This window comes from Vulpes lagopus, chromosome 14 (genome assembly GCF_018345385.1).
Source record: "Vulpes lagopus strain Blue_001 chromosome 14, ASM1834538v1, whole genome shotgun sequence".
Lineage (NCBI taxonomy): Eukaryota > Metazoa > Chordata > Mammalia > Carnivora > Canidae > Vulpes > Vulpes lagopus.
In genome coordinates this window covers 31,584,565-31,599,551 of record NC_054837.1, presented here as the reverse complement: position 1 = coordinate 31,599,551, position 14,987 = coordinate 31,584,565, and the positions used below count along the sequence as shown (strand labels likewise).

Below are 14,987 nucleotides of genomic sequence, written 5' to 3'. Positions count from 1 at the left end.
AGGAATACTCAAGAACTGATAGCAGTGGGCAGCCTTGGAGGAGAAGAATGGGAAGGGGAAGGACAGGGGTTGGACAGGGTTGTGTACTATATATCCTTTTGTGATTTTAAAAAATCCTGTGTTTATTACCTTTCAAAGATTATTATAATGGTAAGGAGATCCTGGTGAGTTCCCAAGGAACCCAACCTCTTTGGCCCACGTTTTAGGAAATGCGTGACTACGTGAGTGCCACGTTTCTTACCTTGGGATGAGGTGCCTTAAAAAAATAAACCAAGTGCCAAGACAATATCTCCAGAGGAGAACAGAAATTAAAAAATAAATTCGTCTGCATTCTAAGCACCTAGATATTAGGTAGAGCAGATCTTTGGGACTCTTGGCATTTGGGAGGGAGCTATAAGGAAGTGGAGTAGAGTCTTAATTAAGATTCTTTTGGATACAAGGGGATAGTAAAAGATGCTCCAAACCATCATGAGCAAAAAGGGAATCTATGGGCTCATGTTACAAAAAAGGCAGAGGTTGGCTGGTTTCAGGTATGGCTTGATCTAGGGTGCAGATTGGGTTGCCCAGATTGGGTTGGTGCCCTGCTCTGGCAGACCTGCCCCTTAGGGTGATTATGGCCTTCAAGGAGGGAATAGGAAGCTCTCCCTTCTATCCGACAGCCCTCGTGGAATGTTTCCCACTTCTTGTGGCTCTGATTGGGCCCTGTACACGTTCTCAAACCAGGCCCCTGCCATGTGCCTGCCTCTGGGACTGAGGATGGAGTTAACTTCTCCTGAATCTCGTAACGCAGGTGGTCCTGTTACTGGAGGATTAGAGAGGATGGTTCTGGATGCCCCAGACACCCTACACATCTGCTGCAGGCACCTTCCTGGGCCCGAAGTTCATTCCCATTGATGAACCCTGCCTCAGGCCTGGCCTCAAGTCAGGGGTGTGTGGGCCAGTTGTGTCTAGCCTGTAACCTGCAGTGTCCCCTTGCTCTGTAGGCTGCGGCGATGATGATGGAAGATAAGCCCATGAGCCTGAAGCTGATCATGACTTTGGCGTTCAGCACCCTTGGGGAGCGTGCCTTCATGAACCGCACCATAGGCGAGATCATGTGGGGCTATGAGGACCCCCTCATACACCTCATCAACAAGTACCTCCCAAACATGTTACCCTTCAAGGGCAAGTTTGGGCTATTTGCAGAGGTAAGTGTGGCCCAGTGACGAGTTCGGGGCCTGTGTCTTGTTCTCCATTGACAGCCTGGCTGGGGACCTGGGGACAGTGGGTTGCAAATGGCAGAAGACCCAACTCAAACTGGCCTAAGACAAATAGAGAATTTGTTTTTGTTTTAAGATTTTATTTATTTATTCATGAGAGACACAGAGGCAGAAACATAGGCAGAAGGAGAAGCAGGCTCTCTGTGGGGAGCCCGATGCGGGACTCAATCCCGGGACCCTGAGATCACGACCTGAGCCGAAGGCAGATGCTCAACCACTGAGCCACGGGTGCCCTAGAAATAGAGAATCAATTGGTTTATATACCTGAAAACCCTAGGCATTGACTTAGGTGCAGCTTGATCAGGTTGAGATGATGTGATTGGGCTGGGCATGGACAGCTGAGGGCTGCTGCCGGGAGAAGGAGTGGCTGCTGGGGAGGCAGGTCCCAAATGCTGACTACGACGTTGCTCTCAGCTGCCTGCTTTTTTCTTTATCGTGACCCCCGTCACCTGGTAGTGATTGGGTGCCTGAGCTGTGATCTGATGCAGAGTCTGACTTCGGACTGCGGCTCCCTCTGCCATAGGTTTTAACGAGCCCTCTGGGTTGCTCCAGACTCAGCCTCCCCTTTGGGCTCTGCTGATCTGTCTTGGGGGAAGCGGGAGGGAGAAATTGTGATCCTGTACCTGGCATGTGATAGACACTTAACACGTTTTTAACCAGGATGACAGGTTCTGAGTGTGTGGGTAAGTTGGCAAGTTTGGAGTAAGTGACATGATTCCTTTGAAAACATCTTGCAAACTTGTGAATGAATGAAAATTATTACAAAGTGAGTAGCATCCCTGTAATATATATTTGTGTATAACGGAAACCCCAAAATAACATTCCAGCAGTGACTGCTTAGTGTTGATGTGGTGTCTTCATATCCTCTGGGGATCTAGAATTCTTTGCTCTGTCATCCTTACAGTGTGACTCTCATACTCCAGATTACTACATGGCCCAAAATGGCTGCGAGAGCACCAGCTACCACATCCCAGGAAGCATAAGAGGAAGGAAAGAAGTGGTTGGGGATGGAGAGGCAGGCAGGGGAGTTGAGGACAAAACAGCATGCGCCAGCTGTCTCCGTCTTTGGGAGGGAGAAAACCAATTTCTACTTACATTTCCTTTGGCCAGAATTTAGTCAAGGGGCCACACCTCGCTGCAAGGGAAGCTGGGAAATGTAGCCTCTTAGCTGCTGTGCTGATGCCCTGAGTAAGGTTTGGGTTTTGTTACAAAGGGGAAAAGGGAGCAATAGACTTTGGGTACTAGGTGTCAGTCTCTGATATACTTTGTCTATAATGATTATTCTTCTAGGGTCCTTTTGGGGGAGCCTTTGTTAATAACAATAATAATAAAGACTAGCATTTGGGGCTCCTACTGTTTTTCAGGCGCCGCTTAACTGTATGTATACATTTGCTCTCTTCGCACTCCGAGCGTCTCAGGGCTCCTGTTCTTCCCTCGTAATGGTTTAGGTCTAGGCCCGTGAAGCTCAGAATGAATGGGTGCCATGACTCAGATCTTAGGAGGCCAGAGCAGGGCTTTAGACCGGGCCCTGCCCTGGAGCCTGTTTGCCCAACTAGTCATTGATTTAGCCACTCAGCTGGTAAACAACCCTATTGAATTCTTAATGTGTATTCCGTTACACGGTACATGTTACACGGAGGGAGCCGCCTGGGTCTCAGGGAATCGGTGCTTCTAGATTTCGCCCCGCAGTCACTCATTTCTTGGTATTTTTTTTTTTCCTTAAGATTTATTTATTCATTCATTCAGAGAGAGCGAAGAGAGAGGCAGAGACACAGGCTGAGGGAGAAGCAGGCTCCATGCAGGGAGCCCGATGTGGGACTCGATCCCGGGTCTCCAGGATCACACCCCAGGCTGCAGGTGGCGCTTAACTGCTGCGCCACCGGGGCTGCCCTCTTGGTATTTTTTTTATGTGTCCCTAATGTGTCACACAGAGAGAGGCAGAGCCATAGACAGAGGGAGAAGCAGGCTCCCTGTGGGGAGCTCGATGCAGGACTCGATCCCAGGATCCCGGGATCACGACCTGAGCTGAAGGCAGACGCTCAACCACTGAGCCACCCAGGCACCTGCTTTGTGTGTCTTTGCAGTAAATTAGACATGTGTTTTGTAGGGAAGAACCTCAGTGCCAAAGCCTGGGCCTTACTATCTAGGACATGTTCAGTAAGTGTAGGGTCCTAAATCCACTAGGAGGGACCAGGTCATGCTGTGGAGTAAGCAGCCCCAGAATGTCAGTGGCTTGATCCTGGTTCATATGCCGTGTCAGTGTGGGTGACCAGGAGGCTCTCTGTTCTTTGTGGCCACTCAGGGACTCAGACTGAGGGAGGTCACAGCTAGACATACTTGCACGACCCCTATGCCGCAGCAGAAAGCAGGGTGACAAAAGCATGCCTGAGCTCCTAAAGCTTCCACCCCAGAAAGAGCATGCCCCCCCCCCCATCTACTTCTGTCTCATTGACTGAAGAGGTCACATGACCATGCTTTATTTTAAGTTGGGGAAGAGGGTGAGGTGGTCATTCTGCTATTCACCTGGGAGAAGGAGACTCTCCGTGAGTTGGGAAAGGAAGATGGGGATGCTTTCAAGGGAGTGCCCCTTCTAGAAAGCCTTCCTCTTCTTGGTCCTCAGGCCCTGGAGATGCAGCACTGAACAAGGTATCAAGGCCTCTGTCCTCTGGGTGCAGCGGGGAATGGCCTCTAAGTGAACGGGTGGGCTTGAGGGCCGGGCCCCAGGGCCTTTGCCCCTGTCCTGAGGTTTAAGGATGGTGTTCTCTGTTGTTATCCACAGCTGAACAATTCTGATTCTGGGATCTTCACTGTGTTCACGGGGGTCAAAGACTTCAGCAGGATCCACCTCGTGGACAAGTGGAATGGGCTCAGCAAGGTGAGGGCAGGGCCACCTGGCTGTGCTCCTTGTTTGTCTTCAAACTCTGGAGGGTGGTCACATCTGTGATGGAGAAGCTCCCGGAGGCGGGGCATTCCCCGTGGTTAAGGCTCGACTAGCTCATCATCTGGATGGATGGGTGGGGGATGGAAACTCTACTTAGTTAGCACCTAGTGGGTACCAGGAAGTGAGTTATTACTTTCCTTCTGTTCCTAATTTACAAAATACCTCAAAGGTAACACACTGATGTTGTAACCAGCCATTGCATTAGAAGATATTATTGAGTTAAAAAAAAAAATCACACTTGAAACACAGGAAGACGTTCACATTAAAAAAACAAAACAAGAGGGACAGATCTCATGTCCCCTTTGCACCATGTCTCACACCGGCCATCCTGCTCCCTGGCGCACAGAGGGAACGCAGTGGTGGGCAGTGGTGGGTATGGAATCCTGCCCGCTGGGACCCGTTCCATGCCCGTGTGTGTGTGCATAGACACATGGTGGGTTTGCTGCTTCTCTGAACATGATGAAATCATTCCACGTGCACTGTTCCACAGCTTGCTGTTTTCCACCTAAGTTTAAGCTTTTTCTCGTGATGCTTGCACGTGAGTGACAGTACATGGTGCTGCTGGTAGCTACGGAGTGCTCACCACGGTGGCCGCTGCCAAGACCGGGGCTCCGGGGCCCAGTGACACCCCCAGCCGTGCACAGAGTGGCCAGCTCGCCATTTGCAGCCAGCAATAACCATTCCCAGGGGAGCCTCTTCGACCTCTCTGGCTTGTTTTTTCATTGCACAGATATGCGTGCACACATGACCAAACTTGCTCTGATGGCAGGGGGAGGGGTGCAGAAAGTGAGAAGTCTGTGGTTTTCTTCCAAGACTCACTTTCCAGAGGGAACTACTGTTTTGAGAGCTCCCCCCACCCCACGGTCCCCGGGGTGGCCATCATTATGATTTTAAATATATTTCTTCCTGTGTCACCTCTTTGCTTTATCTGTTTTTAATTATTATTTTTTAAAGATATTTGAGAGGGAGAGAACATGAGTGGGGGAAGGGGCAGAGGGAGAGGGAGAGGGAGAAGGCAACTCCCCCTGAGCAGAAAGCCCGATGCGGGGATCGATCCCAGGACCCCAGGATCGTGACCTGAGCTGAAGGTAGACGCCTAACCCACTGAGCCCCCCAGGTACTCCCCCCCCCGGCTTTATCTGTTTTTAGGAAGTGTCTAGCGATCCCTCCTTGAGAGGTGAGGATGCCACCTCTGCTGCCCACAGTGCCCCTTGGAGATGGGGGTGATTTTACAGACGAAGTTACTGAGTTCCCAGCACATTCAGGGTTCCACATTAGCGAGGGGCTGAGGTCGATGCTCCTGGCTGTCTGTGTGCCCTGCCCTCTCTCGCCTCCCACGCTGCTGGCCTGTCTCCCTGAGGGAACTGGCTTCTGGGACGGAGTGGTCATGTTCACCCTGGGACCCCGGTCTGTGCAGTCACCACCCCACTTTGGGTGTGCAGCACCCAGGAGGGCATTTCTGAGAGCCAGGTCTGAACGCTTCCCTGCAGGTCAACTTCTGGCATTCTGATCAGTGCAACATGATCAACGGGACTTCGGGACAGATGTGGGCGCCGTTTATGACTCCTGAGACCTCGCTGGAATTCTACAGCCCTGAGGCCTGCCGGTAATTGCTGGAATGTTCTGGGGCCTGCTGGGCCTCCCGGGCAGCGGAAATCAGCTTTGTGGGCGCTCACAGCCTAATTGAGTGGCTTTTGGCGTGCAGTTGGGAAGCAGTTTGGCTCTTTGTCGGCCCTCGGCACTGTCTTGAGTTCTCCTAGGTTATATCATGAAAAGCCAAAGCGGTTGTGATGCTTTGGCAGGCCCCAGAGAGGCTGCTGGCCATGCAGTGCTTGGTGCGGTGGTGGTGGTGGCGGTGGCGGTGGCAGTGGCAGCAGCAGGAAACCATCAGGTCGTAGAGGGCTGGGATTAGGTGAGCATGGGCTCCCTGTGGCTTCTCTCTGGCTGCCCTCATGTCCCTCTGGATGCTGAGACATCTAGATGCCTCCCCTATGGCCCCTGCAGGCTCTAGACTATGGCCTCAGAGGCTTGCTTGGGGTAGTGGCTTCCAGGGGCCCCAGTGTAGGTGAGAAGAGACAGTGGACCCTAGGGCCCACCTCTGGCCACTGCCTAGCATTCTGCCCCATTCAGGCCACTCTGGAAAAATCCTTTACTTGAGAGTTACTGATGTGAACTTGGACTCCTCTGCCTTCCCAGCAGACCTCTGTGGCACCTGCTGCATTAGGCAGAGACAGGATGGGCCCAGTTGCTGTTCCTGGGGGACTTATGTTCTGGCAGGGGGACTCAGGCAGACACACCGTGGGGCAGTGTCAGAGAGCCTGAAGGCCTGTGCTGTGTGTGTGTTCACTTTTTAAAATTGGAAATTTCATCCCAGAGAAGAGTGGCAGGAGCATGCCATTTCACTCAGTTTTGGGAGTTCTCTTTGGCCCTGTGCGCTCTGTCCCCAGACCTTTGGGGAGTACGTTGGCCATCTCAAGACTTTAGTGGGTGTTTTCTAAAAACAAGGGTGTCTTCTTGCGCAACCACATTTCCATCACCAGCACCCTTGTCTGGGCCGGTGCTGTCCAGTCACAACACGGTGTCAGTCCGTCTATACTCTTAAATTTTCTAGTGGCCATGTTAAAAAAAGTAACAAGAAGTAGGTGAAGTTGATTTTAATGATAGGTTTTATTTGACCCACGGTATCCAAAATATTACCATTTCGGTGTGTAAACAATGTCCACTGTTACTGAGATGCTTTACCTTTTTTTTTTTTTTTTTTGTATCAAGCTGTAGAAATCTGGAACGTGTTTTATGCTTTCAGTGCATCCCACCCAGTGTCGCCCTGTCCAAGGGTCTCCGTGGACAGCAGGAGGGCAGGACGGTTGTAATCTGAAGACCCTGTTCATGCTTAGAAGTGGAATAGAGCAGGGTTAATAGGATGAGGGGGCGTGCTGCTGCAGCCTGTGGAGGTGGCCGCTGAATCGCCACCCATGTGGACATCTGTAGTCTGATGTGTGAGCATCGAGGGAAGGGCAGATAGGGCAGCAGATGCAAAGGCCCGGGGGCAGGAGGAAGGATGTCTGAGCAATCGCCAGGAGGCTCGTGGGGTACAATACAGGGCAGCCAGAGGCTGGACCTCATAGAATCTGTTGAGCCACGGTGAGGATGACAGATCTTATTATAGATGAGACGGGAAGCCTTTGCCGTTTTAAGTGTTCTCGTTTTAAAGCGCCACCTGCTCTCGGGGAACAGACGAGTGTGGGCAGGGAGGCGGGGAGAGCAAATAGCAGGCTGTTGGCAGTTCCCCGGGGTGGGGGGAAAGCTGGTGGCTGCGGGACCCGGGGGCTGGCAGCACCGGCGGGGAGAAGTGGCTCGGCTGGGCTTACCTTCAGAAGGACGGGTCTCGCGGCCCGGTTCCCGAGGTCACCCCCCCCCCCCGCCCCAATCTGTCCCCTGCAGGTCCATGAAACTTATCTACAAGGAGTCGGGGACGTTCCAAGGCATCCCCACCTATCGCTTCGTGGCCCCCAGCACCTTATTCGCCAACGGCTCTGTCTACCCGCCCAACGAGGGCTTCTGCCCATGCCTGGAGTCTGGAATTCAGAACGTCAGCACCTGCAGGTTCAGTACGTGCCGTCTCCCACGGGAGGGCCGCGGGCGGGGCTCCTCCGGGGCTGCCACATCTCTGGCCTCTACTCCTGATAATCCCATTAGGCCGGAGATAAGGAAGAGAAGAGGAGGAAAGGCCGTGTAGATTAGTTGCTGTCCTAATGAATCCCCACAATCTCAGTGGCCGAGCCACATAAACAACATAAACGTAGCATCTTAAACGGTTCCGAGGTCCCACGCAGGCCTAGGGCCCCGGTGTCAGCAGGCCGTGTTCCTTTCCGCAGGGGCAGGGGGCCAGGTGGTGGGCTTTCTGAGGCTGTCTGGGTTCCCTGGCTCCTGGCCCCGCGTCCGTCCTCACCGCCAGCAACTCCGTGTCTCTCTGATACCATGTCCGAGGCCCCATCTCTCCGGTTCTGTCTTCTGGCTTAAAGACCCTGGAGACTATATCGCACACCCCCCCCCCCCACCCCTACCCCGGGGATAATCCGCTTTTAGAGCCAGCTGATCGGCGGCCTACATTCCCCCTGCGCTGCTCCCCGTTGCCCAGGGACCTGGTGTGTTCACAGGCTCTGCACACAGGGACACGGATGGCTCTGGGGAGGCCTCATCCCGCCTGCCGCCCCAGGATATGTACCTCGAGGATGTGGCTTCGTGGGAGGGGCCCTTCGCTCCCTGTGGGGAGGGAAGGAAGCTGCCACCAGTCGGGCTGTTCCATAAGATCTCGTTGGGCCGTGTGTGGTTTGGGCTGGAGTGTGAGGCCTCATGCCAGCGGTGTCATCTGGCGTCACATTTTCAAGCTGTGTGCCAGTCCCCTGGAAGTCCGCCTCAATTGCTCAATTTGGACACCTGGCTGTCACCTCCAGTGCTCCCCCTCGTCCTTGCCCAGGGTATCAGCAAGCCCGTCAGCTCTGTCTGCAAACAAAAGGAGTCCCTACTCCCTCCCGTTACTCTGCCTCCCGTTAGCCCCTCTGTGACATTGCTGTCACCTTACACACCTACTGTTTCCCAGACTGTCCAGTGCCATCACCACCGGCCCTGGTGGGGGGGCGGCTCTGTAAATTGAAATTGGTTTGAATGCAATTAAATTAAAAGGCAGTGCCTTAGTCACACTGGCCACATTTCAAATGATCACCACCCGTATGTGCCTAGTGACTGTATGGGACGGCCAGTGCAGAAGGAGGGCATCTTCACCACGGTGGGACCTGTTCCAGAGAGCAGCCCGAGGGACCCTTCTAAAACACGGATTGCCAGCCAACGCTTTGCTTCAAATGTCTTACAGCTCCCCCCACGCACATAAAGTGAAGCCCTGACCTGACCGTAGCCTCTGTGCTCTGCAGGATCTGGCCTGTGCCAGCCTCTCGAATATCATTTCTTCCTGTACTCCCCCCACTAACTAGTCTTCAGCCCCCTGCCTTCTCCCTGTTTGTAGACTGTATCAAGTTTGGTCCTACCTCAGGGCCTTTGCATCAACTGTTCCCCCTGCCTCAAAAGTTCTTTCCCCAGATATCCATGTGGATTTGTGTGGATTATTCCCTCCCCTCCTTTTGATCTATTCAGAGGCCACCTCCTCCAGGAGGCCTGCTGTGATTTCCCATACTAAAGTTGTCCCTCCTTACCCCTCTGTCCCCCCTATCCCTGCAAGCTGCTCTCTGTCATTTCAGCCTCTGGTGTGTTCTTGCTGCCCATCACTCCCTGAAATCACTGTGTATTTTGTTTTACTTATTTATTGCCTGGGTCCTCCACCAGACTGTAAATGCTGCTGGCAGGGCTTTGTCCTTAGCTTCTAGAATTGTGACCAGTAGGTAGTATTTGAGTGTATGGGTGTGTGTGGGGTTTATCCTGCACTTAGAAAACTGAGGCTCAGGACTGGGACATGCCCGAGTTCCCACGGTTGGTAGGATAAGAAGCCACTCCTCATTTGACTGGGTCTTGCCTTCCAGGGGCCTGTCCGGCTGAAGCCACATGTCCCACTGGAGATGGGGGTTTGAGAAGGGTAGTTGGCCACAGGGTTGTCCGGTTGGATGACTCCCAATGTTCAAGCAGAATGGGGTGCTCTGTAAGGTGAAGGGTTTGGAGCTGGGGTCTGAAGGTGCCCTCTCTGTCATGGCCTTGTGTGACCTCTCTGGCCTCACCCTCTGTTTCATGCTTCCCTTCCTGGTGTCTGTGGGAATTTCTGCTTGTGGGATGGGGTGACAGAGACCCACTGGGCTGTGTGCTACCGCTGCTGTGGCAGGTGACAGCCGCAGCAGCCTAAGCCGTTAGGAGCACTTCATGGCTTGTGTGATTAAAGATCCCAGAGTAGGGATGCCTGGGTGGCTCAGTGGTTGAGCGTCTGCCTTTGGGTTGGGTTGTGATCCTGGGGTCCTGGGGTCGAGTCCCATGGCCAGCTATGAGCCAATTACCAAGTCACACACTCAGCCCCTGACTCCATGGGTGGGACCAGCCCTGGCATAGCGTGGGAGGGGACAGTGGGTTCCAGAGCTGGGATGTGGGTTCCAGGAGAAAGGGTGGGTGCCAGGCAGGCATGGGCTATATAGGTCCATCCACATCAGAGGGCTAGGGACGAGGTCTGCACTGCCCCATCTTAGCACATCTGCCAGAATAACCTCAGAAGTGCAAGGGAATTTTATTTTTTATTTATTTATTTGTTTTTTAAAGATCTATATATTTATTTTAGAGGGAGCAGGGGTGGGGAGGGACAGGGGGGAAGGAGAGAGTGCTACAAACAGATTCTCTGCTGAGCACCAAGCCTGATGTGAGGCTCGATCCCACAACCGTGAGATCACGACCTGAGCGGAAGTCTAGAGTCAGATGTCCACCTGACTGAGCCACTCAGGCACCCCTAGAAATGCAAAGGAATTTTAAACTATGTAAATAAAATATTCTTTTTTTAATGTTGAAATAAACATGGATGCAGAGGGTTGCCCAAAGGATGTGTGCAGGTTGAAATTCCACAAAACGCACACGCTGCTGTAACTAGCACTCGGATCGTGAAGCAGAACAGGAGTGGCCCCCCAGCAGCCCCCGGGCCCCTTCCCAGCACTGGCACGACGTCCAGCAGCACAGCTTTGCTTGCCTCTGGTCTTTAGGTGAACAGGATCATACGGTGAACGCTGCGTTTGTCTCTCTTTCTGGCCTCTTCCACCCATTATTGTGTTGGTGGGGTCCGTCCGCATTGGGTGTTGTGGGCACCCTCTTCCTCATTGGATGATGTGCCACCGAGGGAACGCACCATCGTGTCCTTACCCGCTCAGCCATTCACGGGCATCGGGGCTGCTGCCTTCTGACCATTAGCCCAGTGCTGCTGGGAACTTCCTGCCCGTGTCTTTCGGCACACTTCTGTCTGCGTTTCTCTAACCTTTTTTCTAAAGATAAGAAATACCAAACATTTCCCTTTTAGGGCCTTGAACATTTCTTGGACCTGGAGGACTCTCACTCCTCAAACTTCTGTGCTGCTCGAGGCCCTCAGACCTGTTCATCAGACCTCTTCGTCGTAATCTGTGGTGACCCTGGGCAATGAGGTCTGGCTGGGCGAGCCATAAAGCTATAAATTAATGGCCACTTAATCCCCGTGCCGTTTGGAAATAAAATATAAAGGAATGCAGGGGCAGCCTGGGTGGCTCAGCGGTTTAAGCGCCTGCCTTCAGCCCAGGATGTGATCCTGGGGACCCAGGATCAAGTCCCATGTCAGACTCCCTGCATGGAGCCTGCTCCTCCCTCTGCCTGTGTCTCTGTCTCTCTCTCTCTCTCTCTGTCATGAATAAATAAATAAAATCTTTAAAAAAAAATAAAATAAAATAAAAATAAAGGAATGCACAGGTGCATGCTTGCTGGGAAGATGGGGAGCCTGGCTTGCTGTTAAAAGAACAAGCCTGCTTACTGTCTGAAGCAAGAGTTGGGTCATGGACGTTGGTCTGACCCATGTCAGGTGCCTCCGGCCTCCTTTGAGATTTACCGCCTTCAAGGGCCTGGTGTGGTGACCGCTGCCCTTAGACGGTCTCGGTGTTGCCATCTGTAAACACGGGGCTCCTCGTGTTCGCTCTGGTGGTCTCTTTTCACAGCAGAGATGGGCGGGTAAGGAAGGAGGGTTTCCAAATGATAGGGCGTTATACCTGGGGTACTCAAGGCAGCTTCGAGGCTCCGAGGAGATGGCTTAAAATAACATTAACTGATTTGGGAGAGAGGGTTAGTGAGAGAGTCGCTGTTGGTGTAAGAGGCCTTTCTAGCACCTATCTTTCTTTTTAAAAGATTTTTATTTTTTTAAATTTTTTACTATTTTTAAAAGATTTTATTTTTATTTATTTTTAATTTTTTTTATTTATTTATGATAGTCACAGAGAGAGAGAGGCAGAGACACAGGCAGAGGGAGAAGCAGGCTCCATGCACCGGGAGCCCGATGTGGGACTCGATCCTGGGTCTCCAGGATCGTGCCCTGGGCCAAAGGCAGGCGCCAAACCGCTGCGCCACCCAGGGATCCCAAAAGATTTTATTTAATTTTTTTTTTTTAATTTTTATTTATTTATGATAGTCACAGAGAGAGAGAGAGACATAGGCAGAGGGAGAAGCAGGCTCCATGCACCGGGAGCCTGATGTGGGATTCGATCCCAGGTCTCCAGGATCGCGCCCTGGGCCAAAGGCAAGCGCCAAACCACTGCGCCACCCAGGGATCCCAAAAGATTTTATTTAAAAACATTTTTAAAAATTATTTTTAAAAGATTTTATTTATTTGAGAGAAAGAGAGCAGAGTGAGAGAGTGTCCATAAACAGGGGGAGAGGCAGAGGGAGAGAGAAGGCAGGCTCCCTGCTGAGCATGGAGTCTGAAACAGAGCTCAATCCCAAGACCTGGGATCATGACCTGAACCGAAGGCAGATGCTTCACTGACTGAGCCACCCAAGCTCAGCATTGATTTTGATTTTTAAGTAATCTCTACATCCAGCATGGGGCTTGAACCTGCAGCTCCAAGATCAAGAGTCACAAGCTCCATCGACTGAGCGAGCCTGGTGCTCCCTGTCTTTCCTTTGAATCGAAAAGAGCAGGTCTCAGGCTCAAAGCCCCCATGCGGGCAACGGTATCTAGTTAGAATGTGCAACCTTCATGGTTTCTGTTGTATTTCTTCCTATATTTACTGTCTTATCGTGGCAAGTGTTTGTCAGTTATGGCTCAGATAGAAAGTCCTGCCTTAAAATATAGCTATTTAAATAATGGCATTTGGGTCAGAGACGCACATTATATAATCGTGCAGGGGGACCCAGATATGGCAAAATTGAAGAGGTACTTGGCTGAATGAATCAATGTTGAGAAACACGAAGGCAACGAATGTAAAAGTATCCCGGGAAAGATAAAATCAGGCAGCAGTGAAATGCCAGCTTTTATTTCAAACTGATGGTTGGCCTTGCTAAGTGGAAGGAATCTAGATATTTGAGGCTGCCAGATACACATAACACAAATGGCGGTCACCTGCTAGGTGGTGGACGTGCTGTTGGTTTTACAGAGGAGACCTTGTGAGTTTTATTGTTGTTTTTTCCTTTTTTTTATATTGAGGTGAAGTTCATATAACATAAAATTAACCATTTTTAAATTATGTACAGTTCAGTGGCGTTTAGTACATTTACAAGATTGTGCATCCACTGTCTCTGGCTAGTACCAGAACATTCTTATCCTCCCAGAAGGAGACCCCATACCCTTTAGCAGTCACTCCCCATCTCCCATCCCCTAGTCCCTGGCCAGCACAATGTGTGGTGTTCTGTCTCTAGGATTTATCTGTTCTGGATCCTCTTGGGTTTTCTGGGAGAGGCTCATTCTTTTCCTCGTTAACTCATTGTCCATCAGGCCTGTTAGATGTTATCCTGAGCACACGAGGATGCGCTGGCGTTTGCCTTGTACGATCAGTTGATGGAGAGGTTTGGCTTCACGTTTCTGGGTGTGAATTGCTCACACAGAAGGGCCTGAGTCAGTCCTTATTCACACTTGCGTCCATCCAGTAGACCGGCTGCTGGGAGAGAAGGAGCAAAGCAGGTGTGTCTTCTCCCTTCCCGTGGATGATAGGGAGACCTGGCTGCAGGCATTCACACCTCCGCACCTCTGGCGGCTGCCGCATTGCCTGCAGAAGACAGTCCAGGCTGCTTGGCTTGGCCATCAAGACGCCCCTCCCCCACCCAAGTTCGGATCTGGCCTCAACTTACCTTTCTGTCCTCATCTCCCATAATTCGCCTCCATGTACTGTCTGCTCCACGTGCCCTGTGCATTTTCCCATCTCCCTGCCTTTGCTTCTGCCAAACTTTCCACCTGAAATGTTGTTCTGTGGCCTTCCCTGCCTGGCATATTTTCACCATCCTCCCTTCTTTCCTGTGATCTCCCCCACCCGAATCAGCAGCTCCTCTGTGGTACAGAGCTTGTCCATTCCGCATGGGGGGCATCTCTCGGGCCCTTGGTAGACATTTACAGACTGGCTGAAGGAATCCTCTCTGTCTAGGTATTGTTGTTTGCATCTTGCCATCATCTGGATGCTCTGCAGGCGGTGGTCCTCTTTAACTCCCTGTGCATCTCCAGGGCCTGGCACAAGGCAGGCCTCTGGATGTGCCAAGGCTCTCCCTTGTCTGACAGCCCCTCCCCCCCTCCCCTCTGCCTTCTAGATGCGCCCTTGTTTCTCTCCCACCCTCACTTCTACAATGCTGACCCGATGCTGGCAGAGGCAGTGCTTGGCCTCCACCCCAACCAAGAGGAGCATTCCTTATTCCTGGACATCCACCCGGTGAGCCCCTGCTTGTCAACCTGTGGAGGGTAGTGGGTGATTTCTGATTGGTACCTCCTTGGACCCCAGGCACTGAGCTCTTCTAGGGTGGGGGTGATGGGAAGCCTGGCTTTCCTTGGAATTGATCGCTACTAGAATATCAAGCCATTAGAGGTCCCTACTTTGCCCTGACTCCATAGTTCAAGGGGTTCATTATCTCTGTACAGGTAATTGTCTTTATAAAAGGACCATAAGACAGTAAATTAATTAGAATTATCAGTCTGCAAATTAGTGAGAGGAGCCCTCTGGCTGTGCCAACATATCATAAAGATATAGGTCCCGACAAGAGCCTGGAATAACTTGCAGATAAATTGGGTTCTGGGGAATTTGTCCTCTGTGACATTCTGTCTACAGGTGGGGACCAAGCAGGTAGCAGACCCCTACATGTGGCCCTCCTGTGGGCCT

General features: G+C 51.8%; 1 protein-coding gene across 2 annotated transcripts in view; it reads left to right on the top strand.

The window, feature by feature from the left end:
- Positions 1 to 14,987, top strand: part of SCARB1 (scavenger receptor class B member 1) — a 73,516-nt gene that overhangs the window by 42,698 nt on the left and 15,831 nt on the right. For both annotated transcript variants that reach the window (XM_041728519.1, XM_041728518.1), the window contains exons 4-8: positions 984 to 1,187; positions 4,039 to 4,134; positions 5,691 to 5,806; positions 7,642 to 7,808; positions 14,425 to 14,543. In XM_041728519.1, coding sequence (XP_041584453.1) covers positions 984 to 1,187; positions 4,039 to 4,134; positions 5,691 to 5,806; positions 7,642 to 7,808; positions 14,425 to 14,543 — 702 coding nt within the window. The remainder of the gene's footprint in view (positions 1 to 983; positions 1,188 to 4,038; positions 4,135 to 5,690; positions 5,807 to 7,641; positions 7,809 to 14,424; positions 14,544 to 14,987) is intronic.